The sequence below is a fragment of the Bicyclus anynana genome, chromosome 17 (assembly GCF_947172395.1).
Source record: "Bicyclus anynana chromosome 17, ilBicAnyn1.1, whole genome shotgun sequence".
NCBI lineage: Eukaryota > Metazoa > Arthropoda > Insecta > Lepidoptera > Nymphalidae > Bicyclus > Bicyclus anynana.
In genome coordinates, this window is record NC_069099.1 from 5,964,007 (window position 1) to 5,987,912 (window position 23,906).

At 37.2% G+C, this 23,906-nt stretch overlaps 1 protein-coding gene across 5 annotated transcripts in view; it reads left to right on the top strand.

Annotated features, from left to right (window-relative positions):
* The window catches only part of LOC112055320 (tyrosine-protein phosphatase non-receptor type 9), a 113,775-nt gene that overhangs the window by 68,627 nt on the left and 21,242 nt on the right, over positions 1 to 23,906 (top strand). For all 5 annotated transcript variants that reach the window (XM_052886571.1, XM_052886569.1, XM_052886570.1 and 2 more), the window contains one exon: positions 19,938 to 20,146. In XM_052886571.1, coding sequence (XP_052742531.1) covers positions 19,938 to 20,146 — 209 coding nt within the window. The remainder of the gene's footprint in view (positions 1 to 19,937; positions 20,147 to 23,906) is intronic.

Genomic DNA, 23,906 nt, shown 5'->3' on the forward strand with positions numbered 1-23,906 from the left:
AGAATTCAGTATTAATAATATTTAGCTCCAGTAGTCGTTATATAAATCATTTCCATCAGCGCAATCATGTAGTCTGTATACCTAAGTATATATATAGTTTTCCATAAAATAAAGCCATCGAGCTCGTTCAACATTATAGATATGCTGGGAAATATTTCTTTTGTGAAATGATATTGAATACTGTTAGATGTGTTACTAGTGCATGAAAAATGAGGCGCCTAAAAGAGGAAATTTATACACAACTCAATGTTAGTTGTGGTCAACAACGAACGTTATTTAAACAAATAATGCCTAAATATCGTCTACAATGTCAAGTTGTGTGTTCAGGAAGTCTTAAAACTATATTTATATTTTATATAAATATATAATGGAATTAAAGACAAAATTGTGCATGTGTGCGCTCAGTGTTGTAGCCTATATAATCGGATCAGTTTTTCGTAGGGACGTAACCGATCTATAGAATAAAATTATCATTGCCTATGATTTAATTAAGTTGCAATGTAAAACGTACTAATGTCAAACAAGCTCGGTTGATTTTGTCCTTCGAAAGTTAGCGAATAACCGACGCTCCCAGCTACTTGACAGTGTCTAATTGCTCTCGGATGACACGTAGCAGCTAATTTGTATTCATTCCACGAAATTAGTTGATTTGTAGTTACTTATCATCTAGAGCACGTGTCTTTAGTGTGACTGAATGTATACCCTCTTTAGGTTCTCATTTTGAACGTGAATACCCTCATTTTGCCGGTGAAATGAAATACGACGAACTACTTTTACCTTTTGACGTCGGCAAAGTGGTGAGCGCTTTCACAGAAGAGTGTCGCGCCTTGAAAAGGGTGTTTAGATAGGACAAAGTGTCGTGGAAGATGGCCCGTAGGTTGTTACATCGCTCTACATGAATGGATGGTCCAGAAACTTGTTGCGGTCATTTTTCTTTCGGCCGCTTGTATCTCACAAAGTTATGGATACTCGTAATACGTTTTGAAATATATCTTACACGTTTGTTTACTGTGTATGGTGATGATGAGGATACGATATGTGAATGGGGCTTTTTGCCTATGCAAGTTTTAGGGCGGTTCTTCACTGTAGACGATGGCCAAACAATCTGACTAAATATATCATTAAACTAAAGTCACATAGAATAAATGTATTTATAAACTAACAGCTACGGTTATCATCAAGTATGTGTGATTATATAAATGTTAAATACTTCTCGTAGTTGAGGCCCTGGCTGAGTTTGTTGTGGGCTCTACTCGGACCTAGGCGCCTTTGCAACACTCTTAACTTTAATTTTAGTTTTTGACCAATTGTTATCACCATTATCTAATAATACCTGACGTTTCGAGAGTGCTTGTAACTTAAAATAAATGAACTTTAATTTTGACTTTGACCTTGCGATTTTATCCGCGTAGTTCCAGTTCCCGTGGGAAAACGGACAATATAGCCTATGTTACTCAAAGAATTGAAGCTTTCAAATGGTGAAGGAGTTTTGTTGAGTTAAATCGTTACAAAGAAAGAAACAATAATATCAAATCTTACATTTTTAAAATATTAATGGTTATAGGCTGGCAAGTTCGTTGATGACACCCCCATGATAAGCGGGCGACGGGGGAAAGACTGCGCGGGTGTGAAATCGTGCGAGTGGGGAAGTGAGGTGCATCAGTCGTGGGTGTTTCATTCATCGCTACACGTCTCCCGGCCCGCGCGAAACATCGACAGTGTAACGAACTAAATTGCCAAGCTTTAGAAATTGTACGATAAGAGTAAAATAACGAGGTTACAAAAATACGCCTCTTATATTTTTTACGTGCGACACTTTACGATGATGGGTACCAAGCCTTAGAAAAACATGTTCCAATTTTTTATAGCAAATTGTGCGGCTTCTATTAATATCAGATTACTATTCGTTAATTGAGTTATTGTTTCGTAACGCGAGTAAGAGTATATTTGTTGCGAATAAATAAAATAAGCAAATATTTATTTTTAATCCACTGGAAGTATCAATAGGTCTTAATTAAATCTGAGAGGCATATAGTGCGATTGCTACTCTTTGCACTATTTTCGGAATATATCGGATTATTTTATTTGAACTTCAGTAAATTAAGCCCAAGTTGAGGAGTCTGTGATAGCTGGACCTTCGTGATTTTATAATAAACTAGCGGACGCCCGCGACTTCGTCCGCGTAAATTTCGATGTCAACTTTACTACTACCCCTACCCTACCCTACCCTTACCCTACCACTACCCCAACCTACCCTACCCCCACCATACGCCTACCCTACCCCAAACCTACCCCTACCCTAACCCTACCTTTCCTACCCCTACCCCCATCCTACCCCTACCCTCCCCGTACCCTATCCCTTTCCTACCCCTATCCCACCCGTACCCCTATCTCACGCCTACCCTACCCCTACCCTACCACTTCCCTTTCCTACCCCTATCCCACCCGTACCCCTATCTCACGCCTACCCTACCCCTACCCTACCACTTCCCTATCCTACCCGTACCTCTACCCTACCACTACCCTACCTCTACCCCTACCCTACCACTACCCTAAACCCGGCCCTAAACCTACCCTACCCCTACGCTTCCCTACCCGTACCCTACCCTACCCTGTAACTTCTCTATCTTACTCCTACCCTTAGCAAAATCGGTCCAGTCCTTCGAGAGTCATGGTGGTATGACCAAGAGAAATAGAGACTTCTATGCTAATAATATAAAGAGGTAAAGTTCGTGTGGTTGTAGGAGGTAATCTCTGGATCTACTGGACCGATTTGGATAATGGTTTTACCAATAGAAAGCTACATTATTTGCGAGTGTCAAAGGCTATGTTTGATCCCCATATTCACACGGGAACGGGAACTACATAAATGAAAGCGCCGGGCGTCATATAGCGGAATTTCTGCGTCTTTTAGAAATTTTGTATTATCTCCGAAACTATTTAAGTAATTAACATACTGTAAAGGGCAAATCTTATCTCCATAATATCCTTGTGATTATTAAATAATTTATTTTAATAAGGATTAAAGTTTAGTTGTATAAATAATGACGTAAACCTAAGTATATAAAATTAATAATTTTTAAAACACAAAAGGTACTATATCTGCTAATATATAGAAGATAGATATATGGTGTCGCGGACTTTTTTGTAGAACTTTTAAAGATACATAAAGTCTCCATACATTAATTTCAATTTTACACAATAGTTAAGGCAGCGCATGCGAATAAGTCTGTTTAAGAGGATTTTCAGTCCGACCTGTATGACAAAAACTGTGATAACTCGGCTAATATAAATGATACCAATATAAAATATAGCCTATAGCACTCCCCGATAATGTAGCATTCTACTGGTGAAAGAATTTTTAAAATCGGACCAGTAGTTCCGAAGATTACCCCATTTAAAAAATGTGACAAACTTACAAACTTACAAACTTTACCTCTTTATAATATTAGTATAAAGTATAATTTTAATAAGGATTAAAGTTTAGTTGTATAAATAATGACGTAAACCTAAGCATATAAAATTAATAATTTTTAAAACACAAAAGGTACTATATCTGCTAATATATAGAAGATAGATATATGGTGTCGCGGACTTTTTTGTAGAACTTTTAAAGATACATAAAGTCTCCATACATTAATTTCAATTTTACACAATAGTTAAGGCAGCGCATGCGAATAAGTCTGTTTAAGAGGATTTTCAGTCCGACCTGTATGACAAAAACTGTGATAACTCGGCTAATATAAATGATACCAATATAAAATATAGCCTATAGCACTCCCCGATAATGTAGCATTCTACTGGTGAAAGAATTTTTAAAATCGGACCAGTAGTTCCGAAGATTACCCCATTTAAAAAATGTGACAAACTTACAAACTTACAAACTTTACCTCTTTATAATATTAGTATAGATGAATGTCATATTCCTACCATAGGTAAGTACGGTGAGCGATTTTTGAGTTTAGGTTGTGGTGGCTTTAGAAGGTAGCGAGATTCAAGAGTCCAGGTCCAAAATAGTACTCGTACATTATTTTATTCTTTCATTTTTTATAGGATACCATGATCATCGTGATCTTTTTTATGAACTTGACCCTTGAGCCCTAGACTACAATCTCACCTGATGGTTAGTGATGATTATACTTACTGTAACCAAAGTAAAAATAACTATAAAAAAGTCACGGAACACAACATGAATAAGTATGATTAAAGTTAATCAATCAATCTATTTATTTGTATTAATTTATTGGTCGGTAGATGTAGATGGTAAATGTATCTTGCCAATTTGGCAAGCAAATTATTTATTAAGTATTTAATGATTCAAATGACAATTTCACTATTTAAAATTTACATCTTTACAATAATTTTGACGGCCGCGTGGCGCAGTGGGTAGTGACCCTGCTTTCTGCATCCACGGCCGTGGGTTCGATTGCCACTGCTGGAAAATATTAGTGTGATGAGCATGAGTGTTTTCCAGTGTCTGTGTGTATTTATACATTATATAAGCATTTATATGTAGTATATAATTGTATATTAATATTATAATATCAACTATCTTAGCACCCATAACACAAGCTACTCTGTATGCTTACTTTGGGGCTAGATAGTGATGTGTATTGTTTAAGTATATTTATTGTTTATTTATTTTATAAGTAAACATTTTATAATTATATTACTAAAAATAGTTTGTGTGTACATTTTAAAAGTGAGCGAGTCCATTGTGCAGGCAACAGTCGGAAGAGCGTCGTCCCATTGAGGCGCAGCTGTTACGGCGAATGAATGTGCACATTAAACTGCACCCCTGTTGTGAATGAGAGCACTCGGCGTTATTTTGATGTATTTTTTTTCTTTGAATACCTGTTTTGTTAATGTAAACAGGATGACTAAATCGCGCGACGAAATTTTGTTTGTGAGTTATGATGGTCATTATCAGGCTAATTTAACAGCACACTCAGTGGCGTGCATAAGGTTGTCAATCAGGGTGTGCACTAGCAAGAAAATTAAGCAAACTGGAAAAATCTTTATTTAATAAGCATTAAGACGACAACTCTTTTAATGCATGTATGAAGTGCACGCCAGAGCCTGAGCACACTGCTGGACTGATAAATTAAGGGGATGTGGAGACCCTCCACGCTGGTGGTGCTGATGGGCGGGCTTAGGGTGATAATGATAAAAAAATACCACTATCAGATGATGATGTCAGAGACCGGCGACTTAATCTGCTCTCTAAAGGACGGGGGTGTAACACCGGCAACTTTCCAACTCTGGGTTGAGAATTTATACCGAAATTTTTTTAAAAGAAATTAAACCTCAGTATATCATATAACCCAGGACTCCGTGCTCCGAAGACATAGACTAAGCACTGGGCCACCGGTCAACAGAGTACATCATCATCATCATCATCATATCAGCCGATGGACGTCCACCTTTTGTAGGGACTTCCAAACATCACGATACTGAGCCGCCTGAAGAGTTGTAGAGTTAAAATAATGTATTTGAATAGAATGAACGAAATAATGTATTTGCGCATTAGGCAACATTGGGAATGGTTTTTGTCCAATCCATCAATTTGGAACATTCGCGGAACAAGGATTTCGCTTCATTGGAAGTAAAAGCGACGTATTATGTCCAAAATAAGACCAGAGCCAAGATGAAAAGTATATCTTTAATGTTATAAATATAAACAAATATTTTTTTTTATATTGTGTTAAATGTAATAAATAAAAATGTAAATTAGTTAAAGAGGAACTATTTTTTTCGTATTCCTGACAGCAAACCCTTTCATTTGATATTCATGTCATGGGGGTGGATTTCAAACAGCCAGTCCGCCATATTGGATTTGTAATGACGTTTCTTAGTTAGTCATGTATTGTCATCAGAACTCAGAGCGTGTGCAAAATTTCACCCTAATCGAAGACCAGGCAGTGGGTCAAATTCCAAGATTTTCTTACATACATAGTTACAAGTGAAGCTAATATAGAGCGTGTAAAAGGAAGCCAAAGGAATAACCCAACGGACGATTGATCTTCTATAATAATAATATATTTAGTTTAATGAAATAGACAGCATTAACAACTGTGAAATTTTATTTAGCACTAGCGGACCCGGTCAAGCTTCGTTTTGACATAAGTGCACTTATTCTCTATCCCTACTCTACCCTTCTATACCTCTACCCCTACCCTACCCCTAACCTTCCTCTACCCTACCCCTACCCAGCCTACCCCTACCGCTTGACTCTTAAACTTTGTATGGGAAATAGAAAAGAGCAGTTTTTAGGGTTTTCCCGGAAATTATTTGATTTTTTCTCACCTTTTAAACCTTCCCTATACCTCCACGAACATTTGAAGACCAAGATAAGATAAATCCGTTAAGCCGTTCTCGAGTTTTAGCGAGACTAACGAACAGCAATTCATTTTTATATATATAGATGAAGTTCACACAATCATCTAACACGAGGTTCTAATCCGTACACACCACAGAAGCTTTACAAGCGAAACGCTCGCAATCGAAACGGAGATTGCAATGTGACCACATTCATTCAGCCCATGCCCCGCACCCGTTCCAACTGCGCATAAAATGAAGCTCTTTTTTACGCAATACGCACGCTTTGTCTACAACTACTGATTACAATCTTAGAACGTATTTTACTTTCATTGCCCCGTTTTTTACACTTTGTCATTTCTTTTAGCCCAGGATCCGTGGAGCATTTTTACAATTGATTACTATCAAGTTAATTTTCCGCGAGTAGCTCCATCTTGGTGAGACGTTCAAGTTTTTTATTTACGAAAATTCTTGATTCTAAGAAACGTCATTACAAATCCAATGGCGGACTGGCTGTTTGAAATCCACCCCCATGACATGGATATCAAATGAAAGGGTTTGCTGTCAGGAATACGAGAAAATTAGTCACGTGACTTAAATCCAATTTGTAATGCTTGCTAAAAGCGTGTGTTTTAACTATCTAAAGTTATTGAACTTTATCTCACGGTCTTGATGTCCTGGTCATGTCCTATGACATGGGAGACAGTAAGAGGCTACAAATTTTTACATATACCTAATTTTGCTATTAAGTAAATTGTGGTTGATATGTATAAGAAAGTGTTGTTTTTAATATTTTACCTGTAATTTTCACGGTATTTCTCTCCGTACAAGGAAGATTTTACTTCATCAAAAGGCCTTTGAAAAAATACAGCTGAATTGGTCTAGCCGGTCTCGAATTCTGCGCTTGGCGTAGCTTTGCTCTTGGCGATTCATTTTTTTATATATCGAATAATTATTTAAAAAAAATGAATGTGGTTAACATAAAACAACCGCTGTCTATTTCGCTTCATATACGTATTATTCGAAAGTTCTGTTAAATAAACGAAAAAAAAAACATTTAGACCGACTGAAGGTTTCTTACCTTTATTTCTGACAATAAATAAGATATTTTTATTATTTTATGTAAAAATTGGTTAGAATATAATATAATATTTTCGTCGCATAAAATAATATAAAGATTGTATTACACTTATAATCCGTCGCTCGGTGAAATAATGTGTATACATACATTTAATAATAACCTCTTTATATCCCCTTTCAATGGCTGAGATAGTCTTTGTACAGTGCAATTACATTGTACTATACAAATAGGTACTAAAGTAGGGAACTCAATGCGGGATAGCGACATGTAGTTAGTGGCTATGGTTCTGGAACCAATATTTGTTATCAGTTGTTAGAGATAATGGCGGGGATTGCTAAACGTGCTTTCTGAAACACCGATATCCTATATACATACTAATATTATAAATTCGAAAGTAAGTCTGTCTGTCTGTAAACGGCTAAACGACTTAACCGATTATGATGAAATTCGGAATAGAGATAAAATTGTACCTTGGAGGAGAACATTTTATCCGGAAAATTTCATAGTTCTCGCGCGATTTGTAAAAATGCGAACGGTGTCACGGGCGTCTGCTAGTATAATATAAATCACTAGCGGACGCCCGCGACTTCGTCCGCGTGGAATTCAGTTTTTCATAAATCCCGCGGGAACCATGGATTTTTCCGGGATGAAAAGTAGCCTATGTATTAATCCAGAGTAAAATCTGTTTCCATTCCAAATTTCAGCCAAATCGCTTTAGTAGCCGCAGCGTAAAGGAGGAACAAACATACTTACACACAAACTTTCGCCTTTATAATATTAGTGTATATCAAAACACTTAATTATAGTTTGCTATTATTTACTTAATATTGTGGTATAATTTAATCAGATTTCGTTTTTTAATTAAAGTTCAGCACTGTCGCCTGGCAAACTATCTAGGCAAGCAGGTCGTATTGTGCTTGCTAACAATACAGGTCACCCGGGCAGGGCTGCCGACACGACGTCGAGTGGCTGAGCTGATTCGAGCGCTAACTTACCCGATAAAAGGGCAATTTATCCCGAGTTGGTAACCTTGCTCGTAATTTCAAAGCTGAATTTAATTTTCGAACACAATACAGTCAAATCCGCTGTATTCAGACGAGAGTTAAACAAGACGTCTTTGTTACTGGTTCTACCAATAGGTATAGTAAGTAGCCAATTATCTATACTAATATTATAAAGAGGTAAAGTTTGTGAATCAATTTTGATAGTTCTTTTACCAATTGAACGTCACGTTATTTGTGAGTATCATAGGCTATTTTTCACCCCCGTATTCCCATAGGAACGGGAATTACGGGGGTAAAATCGCAGGACAATGGGTACTTTATTATAAGCTTGTATTTAACTTACTCTGGTATTAAAGTATAGGTGCTGGAATGGCGAACTCGCACTAGAAAACGCAGTGTTGGTCGAGCTCAGGATCGTGATGTTTGGAAGTCCCTACAAAAAGCCCATTTCCTGTTGTGGACGTTCATTTTCTTATATGATGATGGTGATGATGATTTCGGGAAGTCAGCTTAGCTTTGAGTGTAGATGTGTACGATGACATTAAGTTCGTGTAAACTGAAGGTTCGTTTCTTTAAAGAACGTTCGAGAGAAAAAGCCTATTAAAATATAGGTTTTTTTTCTCCAGGGTATAATATATTACCATTGCAAATTTCAGTCAAATCGGTTCAGTAGATGCTACGTGAAATAGTAACAAACATACACAAACATACACAAAAACTTTCGCCACAATATTAGTGTGATTGTGTAATATTTTATAAACTTCGCATCAGAAAAAATAGTTAAATATTATAATTATAGATAACTCTGGAAAATGTGGAAAAAGTAAATTTTAAAAGAAAAAAAACTGACTTCACTGCTTTCTTGTGCAGTAAATGGAAACACGGATTCGCAGAGTTGTTGAGCTTGATTGCAAAATAAACAAATCTCTTCACCGTCCCGGCTTCCTCTTGACTTAGTTCCTTCCGGCGCGAGCTCCGATGCAGATCTTACTCCTTACTTTACACTTTAACTGAAACTACGGATAAACTTGCGGGAATATCTTAAAGAAAATAGCTGTATTCTGAAACTAACTAATTTGCTTTAGTTTGCAATAATAATATGGATTGATAAAACATTAAAATCATGTGATTTGGTGTTTTCGAATCTATTCCATAGTTAATCAAAAACCTATTTAAAATTAGCTAGCACTAGCAAAAGACTGGCATAGTTCCCATTCCCATGGGAATACTGGGATATAATATAACCTAAGACACTCAGTGAAAATGTAGCTTTCTCTGCCTAGCGATCCCTACAACCTCAGGAACTTTCAACATTACCTCTTTGTAAAATTAGTATATATTAGTCATTCGATTGGCATCAATCGATAACGAACAAGTGTGATTTATTAATGTATTATCAAGTCCAGAATAAGTTACCCGAACAGATGTTTCATTTCAATGTCATTGTAAAAACCTTAATGCAAAATTCACTCCACATTGTTCGATCGATGTACGAGAATGGTATAGTCTATACTAATATTACATAGCTGACGAGTTTGTTTGTTTGTTTGATTTAACGCGCTAATCTCAGGAGCTACTGGTCCGAATTGGAAAATTCTTTCAGTGTTATATAGCCCATTTATCGAGGAAGGCTATAGGCTATATATTATCCCCGTATTCCTACGGGAACGGGAACGGGAACGCGGGTGAAACCGCGCGGCGTCAGCTAATAGTCAATAAGCAAGTATGTACTATCTTAATCGTGGTGCAAATCAATCTCAGGTTAATCAGCTATATTGTAATAAGCCTTATTAACCTAAAGCCTGATAACATGTTAACTCTATTAAACCGTTGCAATTTGATTATGCCCTGACTAAACAAGAATGTCCTGCATTGTCCTGATCTTTAGTATGTCTAGATTTTTTCATAACATTTGAATAAATTAGCATCAATGTAGGGATAGAAATGTTTAACCTTAATAGCTTAATACTTTTAATTCCGTTTTTAAAATGTTGCAATTTCTGCCCCTGAAAAAAAAATTAAGATCCAAGACATACCAAAGATCTTTGGTATGCCTGGATTTTGCACAATCGCATAGTTGAGATTGAGACTTGCTTATCTGTCGTCAGCAACCCTTGTGACCCATTTCACTGTAATGCTGTTTGCCCTGCAGGCTGTAGGGTGTTGATCAAGTTTTATTTAAATCAAAGCTGAACTACGTTAAATAACATTGCATTCTTTCTTTCCCTTTGATTCGAAAGAAAATGAAAGGCTTTAGCTTTTCTAATTGGAATGTTTCAGTAAATAGCTACTAAGCTGTTTTATGTAAATTTATTATGATGTTTTTAACGTTGAAATCTTCAATATTATTTGCCGACGCATTTGCAATTGTATGAATTGAGAATGCTTTTCTTCTTCGAAAACTATTGTAAAAGTTAGTTAAATTAAATGGAATAGAATTCTTATCGACGTACTAAAATAAAACAGAAATAATGATTTCACTTTTGTTAAACTCTTTGCTTTAACCAATGTGTATTGTGTAAGCCTTTTATTTAGTTAGTAGAACACGCCCCGCGGTTTCACCCGTGTATTTCCTGTTTCCTTCGGAATATGGGGATAAAATATGAGCTCATGACACTTGCAAATAACGTGGCTTTTAGTGGTAAAAGAATTTTCGAAATCGGTTTAGTAGAATTAGATTACCAGAACAAAAACAACACAAAAATCCCGCAGGATTTAAAAATATTAGTATAGGAAACGACTTAATCCGGCTAAAACGTAGGTCGATAACAATATTTAGCTTGTGCCAAATATAGGCGGGCTGCTATGATGGTTTCAGAATGTTTATCTACGAAATATTGTTGTTTGTAACTAAAACTATTTATACACAAATGCAAATAGTAATTTAGTTACAGTTGATTCGATTAAAGTAACAATTTACCAACTGAGTAAACAACTCAGCGAGCGTCAACTCGCTTCGGGCATCGCAGACGGTAGTACTGGGACGAGAGTCTGTAACAGCTAGACTTACCTCATTATAAAAAGGCTATAAGCCAATGCCTGTAACAGTACAGTAGCCAATTATGGAATTTGGACTGGTAGCTTTCGAAGGTAGCATGTTTGGATAGTCCAGATTCTGAATTCTCCAATTCTGAAGCAAAATATGTTTGTTGATTTTTTAAATAGTTCCATAGCATTGCTAAAAAAATTCGGCTTCGTCTCATAGCAAAAAAATCACTCGTGCTACAATAACCCTTATTACATGACAGTGGCATAAATAACTGTTTGCATTTTTTACAGAATGTTATGAGGAGTCGCCAGACACTTAGCTTATTGGCAACCGTTCGCTCAAGACCCTTAAACTTTGATCTTTAACGGTGTTGCTGCGAAGCTAAGTGACTGGTGTCTGGGGGCTTGATTTCTCATACTATGCCAAGAAAAATATAAAAAATACGTTTTTTTTATTATAAAAAAATATAAATTTTAAAATTAGCATTAGCATAGCCCATTTAGCATTCCGATACGATGTCGTGTAGATGCCGAAAGCGGTGTGAATTTTCATCTTAAACAAGTTAACTCGCTTTCATGTCCCATTGCATCATCACTTACCATCGGGTGAGATTGTAGTCAAGGGTTGACTACAATCAACTTGTAAAGAATAAAAAAAAATATATAGTTTGAGTTCAGCCATCACATAATGAGGTATGTCTGGCTGTGACAGACTCTTAGTCTATACTAATGGCATTTTAAAGGTAGTTGCACTATCACCCTTTGCATATCTGGAAGCTGTCTAGACTGCCCAAAGCGGAAGTCTGGAGCCGTTTACCAGACGACAGTTGCGTTGATTTAAATTTGAAATTAATTTACAGCTGTTTAAATTATGCACGAAATATGATTTACATAGATAGAGTCACTTACTTATAATATTTATTCACTCGTTGACGCCGCGCGGTTTCACCCGCGTGGTTCCCTTTCCCGTAGGAATATGGGAATAATATATGTATAGCCTATAGCCTTCCTCGATAAATGGGCTATCTAACACTGAAAGAATTTTTCAAATCGGAACAGTAGTCCCTGAGATTGGAGCGTTCAATCAAACAAACAAACAGCTTTTTAATATTAGTATAGATTAAAAATTATCAGCTACACTTGTTAGTTTATACCTACTAATATTATAAAGCGAAAGAGTCTAAAAATAATCTTTAATATTTTTTTTATTTGGATATGGCAATGATTGATTTTTTAAAAAAAAATACCCATTTGGTACTTATTTCTTAAAATTACAGTCTAGCCTACTTATGTGATTTATTAGTAATTAGCATGTGAGAATGCTTTTCTCCTTCGTAAACAATTATAATATTATTAAAGAGGTTCGTTTTTGGACGTGCTAATATCACCATATACCAGTCGGATAGTAAAAACTCTTAATTTATTCGGAATTTATAAAATTTCATTATTTATTTCACTTATGTAGTTTATTAGCGCAAAAAAATAACTGATCCTTTCTTGTTTCGCTATACATAGTTTACACTGTAATAAGAATATAATCGAATAATGCTAATTGAAATGGTACTCGTAGGTACTGATGTTTTAATTTCACTTCGCTTTAACTGGATGTCTAGACATCGAGACAGGTAGGTTCTCCATACTAAATGCGGAAAACACCGGCCAATGCACTATCCGAATAGGTAGCGGCTAGTCGATGCTATTTATTGATAGATTAGCTAACGCCCCGCTATTTTACTCTCTTAGTTTCCGTTCTTGTGAGCATAAAATATAGCATATAGCCCTGTTAACATCAGCTATCAGGCAGTGAAAGTCCCTTTGAAATCGATTCGCCCATTTCAAAATGAATTTTTATTTTTTATTTTTGTCTGTGTGGAATTCACTAAACATAAAAAACTATTGGTGCTCATTCTTATAATAAATGTTAATTAACAAAAATAATTTGAGATGGTCCATGGCGACAATCGGTAAAGGAAAATTAATAAAACGACTTAACGTTTTTTTTTTCAAATAAAACAACTTACTTCCAAGAAAAAAGTTCTTTTCTATTTAATAAAACATCTATTTTTTCTTTATTTAACGGATTCCTTTTATTAACATTACGTGGAAAGGAAATGTTAGACGAGCTCGGAATTATTTCTGAAATACAGAATTGAATTTAAATACTTCGTAGTTCAAATATGAGTATGCGTTCAAAGGATTTATTTATGTACTGACAAACAGTGAATAGATTTTATATATAGTTACTGTGCTCTGGAAAATGATATGTACCTTCGAAATGCAGTTATTGTCTCCCGTAGAGCGTTAGGATATTTTTGGATCCATTTGGTTATTTACACATTTTCGGCTTCGGCCGTGGCTAGTTACGACCCTACCGGGAAAGACTTACCGCCAAGCGATTTAGCGTTCCGGTACGATGTCGTGTAGAAACCGGAAGGGGTGAGGATTTTTATCCTCCTCCTAACAAGTTAGCCCGCTTCCATCTTAGATTGCACAATCACTTATACGTAGTCAACGGCTAACTTGTAAAGATTAATAAAAAAACAAAGCAGCTTATTTTGCACTCTGGAACTTCTCGATTAAGTAGTTCCTTCCATAGTACCGCTTTGCTAGACATCGCAGCACTCATCGTTAAGCATATGATGTCTTCAAACGCTTTTGATTCTCAGTTCCTGATTCGCACTACGACGATATGGAATTTACAGCTTTACTTTGCCCTACAACAGCTTTACTTCAAATTAAAATACATGCCTCGTTCTTTGACTTGGCGAGGGGCACTGCCCGTGGCGTGCACTTCATAGATGCAAAAATGCACTGCCTACCCTAAGGACCCCTAATACAAAAACCTATGTTGGACCACAAAATACATAGGTGGACAGGAGATTTTTCCAATGTTTACTTACTCTAATTAAAAAAAAATTTTGCACTGCTCTTTCGCTGCTGGGCACTGCTCTTTTTACATACTTAATAATATTCAAAAATCCTATCGGTTATGACAGCTTTCTAGCAAAAACTACCTCATAATCGGTCCATTCGTACCGTACCAGAACGGACCGTTCCTACGGAACCAGAAGCTACAACGCCACAGACAGACACCCAGACAATAACACCCCTATTTAAAAAACAAACAAACAAACGGTAAAATCATATAAATAAACACGGTATATACTCGTACGAAAATGCCGCCAGACGCGTTATAATTTCATATACACAGCCGAGAGGACTCAAAACTGGGGTCGTTGACCCCGCACCCCCAGCTTTCTCAACGTCCCGATCCTGTCTGCGTTCACCCTAAATTTCCTCGGATACATTTCGTTTTATTGACCCCCACCTAGGTATTAAAGCGTACACGATTTACCTCGTCTTGGGTCGGCTTACTGGGACATGAATAGACCCGGCAGTTAGAACGAGGACTATGAGCATTAGGTTTCATACGAAAAAGTCTCTTCGTACTATTATCACCTCAAGTAACTGACTCTTTTTTAGGGTTCCATAGTCCACTTATGGTTTCGCCATGTCCGTCTTTGGGGTTCCTTCCCTTCATCTGAAGTGAGATGATTTTTTCACGTCTATCCCATAGTGTGTGATAGTGATATTTCGTATCGATAAAATGCCATATTTTTCTAATAAAAGAGTTTAAATTTAAACTGCTCATTTAATCAACGGAACCCTACATTGCGCGTGGTTCGACACGCACTTGCCCGGTTTTTATTCAGTGACAAGTTAGCCCTTGACTGCAATCTCAGCTGATGTTAAGTAATGACGCGGTCTAAGATGGAAGGGGTTCGCTTAGAAATACAAAGTTTATTCTACCCATTACCTCTGACGGTTTCTACGCGGCATCGTACCGGAATGCTAAATCGCTTACCACGGCCTATACCAGCCGTGAACCAATTTAGAAAATATAAAATCCTAAACTGCCTGCGCTGGGATCCGAACAAAGGACCTCTCTGTTCGGACGCGCATCACTTCCAACTTTTTTTTTATTCTAAGTTAGCCCTTGACTACAATCTCTCCTGGCGGTAAGTGATGATGCAATCTAAGATGGAAGCGGACTAAATTGTTAAGAGGAGGATGAAAATCCACACCCCTTTCGGTTTCTAGACGACATCGTAATGGAACACTAAATCTTTTGGCGGTACGTCTTTGTCGGTAGGGTGGTAACTACACGAAGCCCACCAGCCAGACATGGACAAATTAAGAAAACCTCAATCGGTCTAGCCGGGGTTCGAACCCAGGACCTCCGTAAATCCTTGTAAATCCACCGCGCACATCACAGCGCCACAGAGGTGGTCAACTGCCATGAGTGGTCATCAAATTATACTTTGAAGTAGACAAAATGCGGCATTCTCAAAATGAACATTGAAAAGCGTCCGGTATTTTTTATTTAGTACGAGAAGACGTGTTGGTTTAGCACGAGTTAACGCTACTGGATGTTTGCGCCTTTTTGCGTCATTTGTTAGCCTCTCACAGAGGCTTCAAAGGAAATGACAGACCAAAACTACAGCTTTAATTATTGTTTGTACAACAACTACAAACTACTGCAAAATGAGCTCTAAGGATTAGAAAAATCGCTTTTGGAGTTTTGTTTGTTAAACGTAAAAAAAAGATATTATTTATTGGTCATTATTACGCCTTTTCATTTTCATTATCATCATTATCAACTGCTGAGGTCGAGTCTCTTCTCAGAATTAGAGGGGTTAGGCTAATAGTCCATTACGCTGGCCCAATGCCATTGGATTGGGTTGCTATACTTCACATATGCAGAGAATTATGAAAATTATCTGGTATGCAGGTTTCCTAATGATGTTTGGTCCTTCACCGTTTTGAGACACGTTATATTTAATTTCGTAATGTATTAAAGCCTTTAAAGCCTATATAATATAATAAAGCCTTCCTCGATAAATGAGCTATCTACCACAGAAAGAATTTTACAAATCGGACCAGTAGTTCCTGAGATTAGCGCGTACAAACAAACAAACTTCAGCTTTATTATATTAGTATAGATTAATTGCAATTATAGTTGTAGTATGTAATAAATTGATTTACTGTTTTAATTTAATCAAGTGCACAGCGGAGTTTCATTATATGTACAACATACGCAACCGCACATATTTGTAAATTTTAATTAAATTTATGTGCCCACCGATCCCTTTATCTGATTACTGATTCAGTAACCGAATGCGCGTTAAGGTCACAACGTTGCAATCTGATGAAAATTATTTTTACGGCCTCCGTGGCGCAGTGGTATGCGCGGTGGATTTACAAGACGGAGATCCTGGGTTCGATTCCCGGTTGGGCCGATTGAGGTTTTCTTAATTGGTCCCGGTCTGGCTGGTGAGAGGCTTCGGCTGTGGCTAGTTACCACCCTACCGACAAAAACGTACCAAGCGATGTAGCGTTCCGGTACGATGTAGTGTATAAATCGATCGAATCGGTCCTGGTCATTATTGACATATAAATATCGTAACAGATTTCAAAATTTTCATCCTAAGCTCGCTAGCCCGCATTGCAGCAGCGTGGTGGGTCCAAGCTACATATACCTTCGTCTTTAAGGAAGCCTAGCCCTGTAATGGGTCATTAAAATGGGCTGATAATGATGATACTAAATAATTATGTTTGTTTTATAACGAATTTTTGCTTTAAGATAATAAATACGATAAGAGGACTTGAAAACTTGGCTGATATAAAATATGCGCAGCCATGTTTAAGGATGAGTGCGGTTGGAAAATTCATTTCTAATTATGTTTGTTCGATGTCCCCTAACCGTTGAACAGCCAACCGAGAAATGACATTACGTAGAATATTGTATTCATTCATAGCAGTCGCTTTAACGGCCCACTGCAGAGTTAGGCCTTCCTTTTTATAGGAGACGGCATATGCAGTGGTGTGCAGAAGGTTTTTAAGTAGGGTATGCGCTATACACTTTACATATTTGTAAGTAGAGTAATATAACTCTATATGTTTAGGTTCACTAACTAACATTACTAACATAGATTTTAAGATAAAAATTGTTACTAATCTTACTAACTCTTCTAGATTAATTTTCAATTATGTGGTGTAAACCGAAATAAAAGTTATTTATTTATTTATAAGTAAAAATTAAGGAAAACTCCTTGTCCGACTATGGTCCTACAACAATAGTGAGTTTTTAGGGTAGGCAGTCATCATCATCATCATTATCAACCCATATTAGGCATACTGCTGAGCTCGAGTCTCCTCTCTGAATGTGAGGGGTTAGGCCAATAGTTCACCACGCTGGCCCATTGCGGATTGGCAGACTTCACACACGCAGCGAATTAAGAGAATTCTCTGATATGCAGGTTTCCTTACGATGTTTTTCCTTCACCGTTTGAGACACGTGATATTTAATTTCTTAAAATGCACACAACTGAAAAGTTCGAGGTGCATAACCCGGACAGGATTCGAACCCACACTCGGAATCGGAGGCAGAGGTCATATCCACTGAGCTGTCACGGCTTACTAGGGTCGGCTTTCCTCTTTATAGGAGACGGCATATGGAGCCTAGACCCACCACGCTGCTGCACTGAAAATTGGCGGTTGTTGTAAATGTTTATTTATTTAACTCTATAACGATCAATATCAGATATTCATGATATTGACCAGAAACGACGTCTCACATGACTAACATGCGCTCCGAATGTAATACTACCTGCTCCAAGTGTAATGCTAACTGCCCGACTCCGGTTTGAAAGTTGTCTTAGAATTTTCTTAGAAGAAAGAAACCTCTTTATTTCATAGCCTGATGATCCAGGACACAAACCCAGAAATTCACGATCCAAAGTTATTTGACCTAACAGACACGTTGAATGTTGTATTGAAAATATAAAACTCCATTTACCCTTGACCGATCGCCGGGTGATCTTGAATATTTATGAGGCTTAGTCAGCCCCGCTATAGACTATTCTTTCATTATTAACCCTTGAAATGATCATTTGAAATTCAAGATCCAAAGGGACTTCAATTTCCTTAATGCGAGCTAAGGGACGGAGTCAAGTTTAGGTTTAAAAATGTCTTGACAATTTTTCTTCTTTTTATTTATATTTAATAGAAAACAAGTACTTCGTCCTCGTGAATTTTTTGTCACAAATCCCTTTAGAACCATGAATTTTTCTGGAATAAAAAGGTGCTTATATGTTAATCTATATCTAGAGTAAATTTGAACCAACTACATAATGTTTTATTTGCGTGAAAAATTACAAATATTCAAATAAACTTTTCTAAAAAATTATACCAATAGGATGCACGATACTAAGTATATTGTGAAAAACTAATAAGTATTTTTAAGCAGCTTTATATAAGAGCTCGATGCAGGCGGCATTCCCAGCGGATGCTTACTTAAATATTAAAATTTCTAAGTACACACGACACAGTATAAAATAACTTCTAGAAATAATATCATGCGAAAGCGGTATAAAGGCAGTGTTATTGCGCAGCTATTCTAGATGACTATGGACCTATTTTCCTGATCGTAATGCCTGTAGATATCCAGGTAGGATATACTTCGGCTTTACTAGGAAGCCATTTTGTCTCAGCGCGCTCGACTCTAGAGAGAAATTCTAGGAAAGATATCCGCCAATAAGTCGCGATGTTCTGCTGACACGTTTAGAACGATTTTCCTTGAGAGAAATTGTGGGTCAGCCTCGGTGAAGCAACTTTTTCAACTTGATCGCGTACAAGTTTTTGTTGTCCGTCTAGCGTAAATGTAAGCCACACTAAATGTGACTTTGTTTAAGATTGTAGACTGTGTTTTTTCTAATTAAAATTTGTATTGAAGTTCTTGTTTTAAATTGTGATTATTGAAATCCGTAGATTTTTGTTAATTCCATAAAAAATATAGCGCATACTATGAACTCAAGTTGACAGTAATGTGCCAGTTTTATAATAGTCGTGCTGCATGTTTATATTGTATATTTTATGTTAAAATAATAGTTCAGTTTCAGATAATTTTCTAAATTGTATTCCATGTAAATTAATATATTCTAGTAATTAATTAATATTAGTTTCCGCTAACACTGCACTTTGTAACGCAAAATTCAGAGAAGCTAAGCTTGGAGTGAGCTGAATTTTGAGGAAAACTCAATAGTTACATATGCCACGAACACGAAGTCGTGCTTTTAATAGGTACAGAAGAGCAACTGCTGAGTTTCTTGCTGGTTTTATTCTCAGCAGAACCTGCCTTCCGAACCGGTGGTAGAGTCTTTATAAATAGTCAACTGACGTATCAAAAGTGCTTACAAACTGACGCTGAAACTGAGCCTACTTGAAATAAATGAATTTTTAATTTCGGTCTGCTTTGATTATTTGTCAATATAATGTTTTTTTTATGTAGTATAGGCTTACGCTTTACTTCACTCGTGCCTTGAGGGTGTACAAATTATACGTGTCAGGAAACACAGACGCCGGAAGGGCATTCCATATTTTAGCAGTTCTTATTAGGAACGTTGACGCAAAACGTTTCGTGCGGGTTGACTGGACGATAATGGTATAAACGGAGCACTCAAAGACAATATTTTCGCTTGTTGCAGGGCGGTTACCCGGCCAAACTAAAGAAGGTGCTGATAGTGACGGCGCCGCTGTGGTTCAAGGCGCCGTTCCGCATCCTGCGGCTCTTCGTGCGAGAGAAGCTGCGCGAGCGTGTGCACACTGTGAGCGCGCCACAGCTCGGCGCGCACGTACCCCGCGCCAGCTTGCCGCGCCAGCTCGGCGGACAGCTGGAGCCCGACCACGCCGCCTGGTATGACTTAGCTGTAGTTCTGTTTTTTTATAGTTATTTAGTATATTTTCTGTAGTTTTTATTTTATTCTCTACAAGTTAGCCCCTTGACTACAATCTCACCTGATGGTAAGAATATTTGCCATATATTTTATAATATGACCAATATTACCATTCCCTTCCAACTAGTCCGGGAAGACTGTGCTAGTACGACAATAGACCAACGGGGCGGGGATCGAACCACCGTCCGACCGCTCTTACCGTTGAGATATTGAGGCTTTAAAAGTGACGATGCAATCTAAGATAGAAGCGGGCTAACTTGTTAGGAGTAGGATGAAATCCACACTCGTTTCGGTTTCTACACGACATCGTACCTACCAGAACGCTAAATCGCTTGGCGTTACGTCTTTAAGCAGGCAGGCAGGGTGGTAACTAGCCACGGCCGAAGCCTACTACCAACCAGACTTGAGCCAATTAAAAAACCTCAATCGGCCCAGCCGAGGTTCGAACCTCGGACCTCCGTCTTGTAAATCCACCGCGCACACCACAGCGCCACGGAGGCCTCGTTCGGAAAGATATCAAGCTTAGGACCAATGTCCTACGTGCTTCTTAAAGCGTTACGGAGTAAAATATTATCACTTGAATATACTTAAAACTCTAAAATAATATTTTTTTCTTATTACACTGATAACACAGGAAGTTTTCCTCGTATTACAAAGAAAATTATAAGTCATTAAAGAATCAAGATAAGATTTGGAATTTCCACAGGGGATTTCCTATCGATTTTCCACAGTGTTCAGGCGAAAGCCGACCTTAGTATTGTGTACGATAATTGATTTAATGAATACTCCAGTACACAAGAACCTAATATCTTCAACGTCTTAATGAGCAGATTACGTCCATAGAATTGCCTCTTATACATTTAAATGTTATATTTGTTCGCTGAATATTGCTTTCAATGTACTTTGAGTGATTTATATAGGTATTTGAATATTCCCTTTGTATATAATAATTTCTGTTTACCGTCGCAAAATATTCATACTTTGATTTGATGATTAAAATAATTTGACTTTGCTATTTTATACATTTGTTAAGTCTTTCAGTTATTGGGAGTCGTAATTTATTAAAATAATAGACGGAGAGCCAGCGCCAGCCAGACCTTCGTCATTTTATAAAAGCTGATAGTTTGTCAGCTCATGTTCCTACCATAGATAATTACCGTAGTCAACTATATACTTTGGACCGTGGTGGCTTTGGGTGATAGCAGGTTTCAAGGATCCAGAGCCTCAACTGTCTAAATATAAAGTGTATTTTTTTATTTTTATCGGCATAATATAAGAAATGATATCCCCATTCGCCAGACACGGCTTCATGACAACCCTTCGTTAGAGACCCTTGAAGTTTCAAATTAAATAGTGTTCTTTCGAAGGGTTGCCGCGGAGCTAAGTGACTGGCGGCTGGGAATATAATTTCTCATATTATGCCGAGGAAAATATAAAAAAAATACTTATGATAGTAGCTTGAGCTGACAAACTTTCAGCTTTTATAAAATGACAAAGGTCTGGGGTTCACGGGCTCTTAGAGTATAAGGAAGCACAGTAAATGGTTTACTACTATGTGATTTTGATACTATTCTAGAATTTGCTAGCTTGGACTGTTGTTGAAGTGTTTAGTAGGAATTGTTGAAACGTTAAGTAATAAATCGGAAATCAATAAGCATATCCTATTTGAAACATAATAGAGGAGATAATTTAGTTTAGTAGCAAAAAGTGGATATTCATAAAATAAAGTGAAAACTGGAGGAGAAATGACCTTTGCCGTATTTTAGGCTCTAATAATCAATATTTTAATTACCCTTTAGTAAAATAAAATAATTATACTTTTGTAAATAAATGAGAGTGATCCATATACGAAGACGACAAAAGGTAAATAAATGCTTAATAACTGTCTATAGACTACTTGCCTCTTTTGTATATTATATTACATTTACGAGATTATTTTCACAAATAAAAATGTGATTAGAGTTTCTAGGCATCTAAACTGCCTATATGCAAAAAATCTTCTTAGTTTTGTACAGCAGGCGAGTAGCCTATTTCTTTAAGATCAAATTGAATAAAGTTTTACTTTTCCAATAAAACGCGACTCCCTTTGCTAGAGGAAATCTTGATACTCTCGTGTTTGAATGTGAATTGCTAAGTAAGCTCATGTCCCATTTTCCAATACTGTTATCCAACTTACATGAAACTCAAGGATCTGCACGTGAATGTACTTACTACAAACGCGAAAGTAAGGCTTGTTTTACATTCACAACACAGATAGGTACTAATTTAATGATTTTACGATAAAAAGACGAGATTTTTAATTGAAAAAAAAAATATTTGAAAAAAGAAAAAGAACAAGAAAGAGGGTAGATCGATTCTGCCCCTAACAGAATTCTCACTTCTCATCTCGCAACTTCAGTCGCGTCGTGACCACGATCCATGCAACTGGGTCGAAATATCGACATTAAAAATCTCGTCTTTTTATCGTGGTATGTACCCGTTTAAATAACATTCATAAGGTACTAATTTGTATGAATATGTGTTTTTTTAACTCGCACCTAAAGTATATTCAAGCGTGTATAGTATAATAACCGCATCGCGGCCACAACGCAATTACTACTACCATATCGCGCTTTAGCATTGCCACAACTTAACCACATCGCAACTATCAGCGACACTGCCCACTAGCGCCGGACCGCATTGCAAAGAAAGATGCGTCAATGCGTCATTACTGCGTTAAAAAAATTATTTGTAATGTAATTTGTTTATTCTAAAATTGTACTACACACCACAATGCTTTGCACAAAGGCAAGACCAAAACTCAAGTAGTAGAAGCTTCAAACACCACATTGTCATGTTTGGCACCATCTTGAAAAAGGTACTAGGTGTACGAACCAAGCAAATGCTGGTGCAAATTGCGCTGATTTTCAGCTGTTAGCCTTATCCAAGTGACACCATGGATATACACAGCCACGTAGCGATATAAAACTATTATAAATTTAACTTGAAACAATAAACTACAATCAATAAATGCTAAATAATAGTCCGGGGCATGCACCTCCAACTTTTCAGTTGTGTGCATTTTAAGAGATTAAATCTAACGTGTCTCAAACGGTGAAAGAAAAACGTCGCGAGGGAACCTGCATACCAGAGAATTTTCTTAATTCTCTGCGTCTGTGAAGTCTGCCAATCCGCATTGGGCCAGCCTGGTGGACTATTGGCCTTACCCCTCTCATTCTGAGAGGAGACTCGAACTCAGCAGTGAGCCGAATATGGGTTGACAATGATGACGATCACTAACTACGCAACCACGAGCTACAAAGCGTTAGTGACCGGTCACATTGTAAACACAACGTGGCGTATTGCAACGCAACTGCAGGAAACTGTAGCGACTCTTCACACGTGACCACTGCTTGACTATTTTTGTGAGTGCAATTGTGATATGGTGACATTGTGGCACGTGTGAATCCGCCCTAAAAAGAAGGCCTGCACAATTTAATTTTCGCAGCGAGCGTTGAGCATTTGATTCCTTTTGACGTTTAAAAGCAACTTTTACCTTTTAGGTTCTTTATTGGTAATTTGATTGTACTCGCACTTTAACATAATGTAGTCAGTTTTTTACACACATTTAAAATATTAAAATAAGTTCAGTTTGGTTACACCTTTTATAACTTTAGAAAGGCTGAACGGATCTTCGTCTTAGATATAAGTGAGTAAAAACTGTTTGTCGCCGATAGCTTT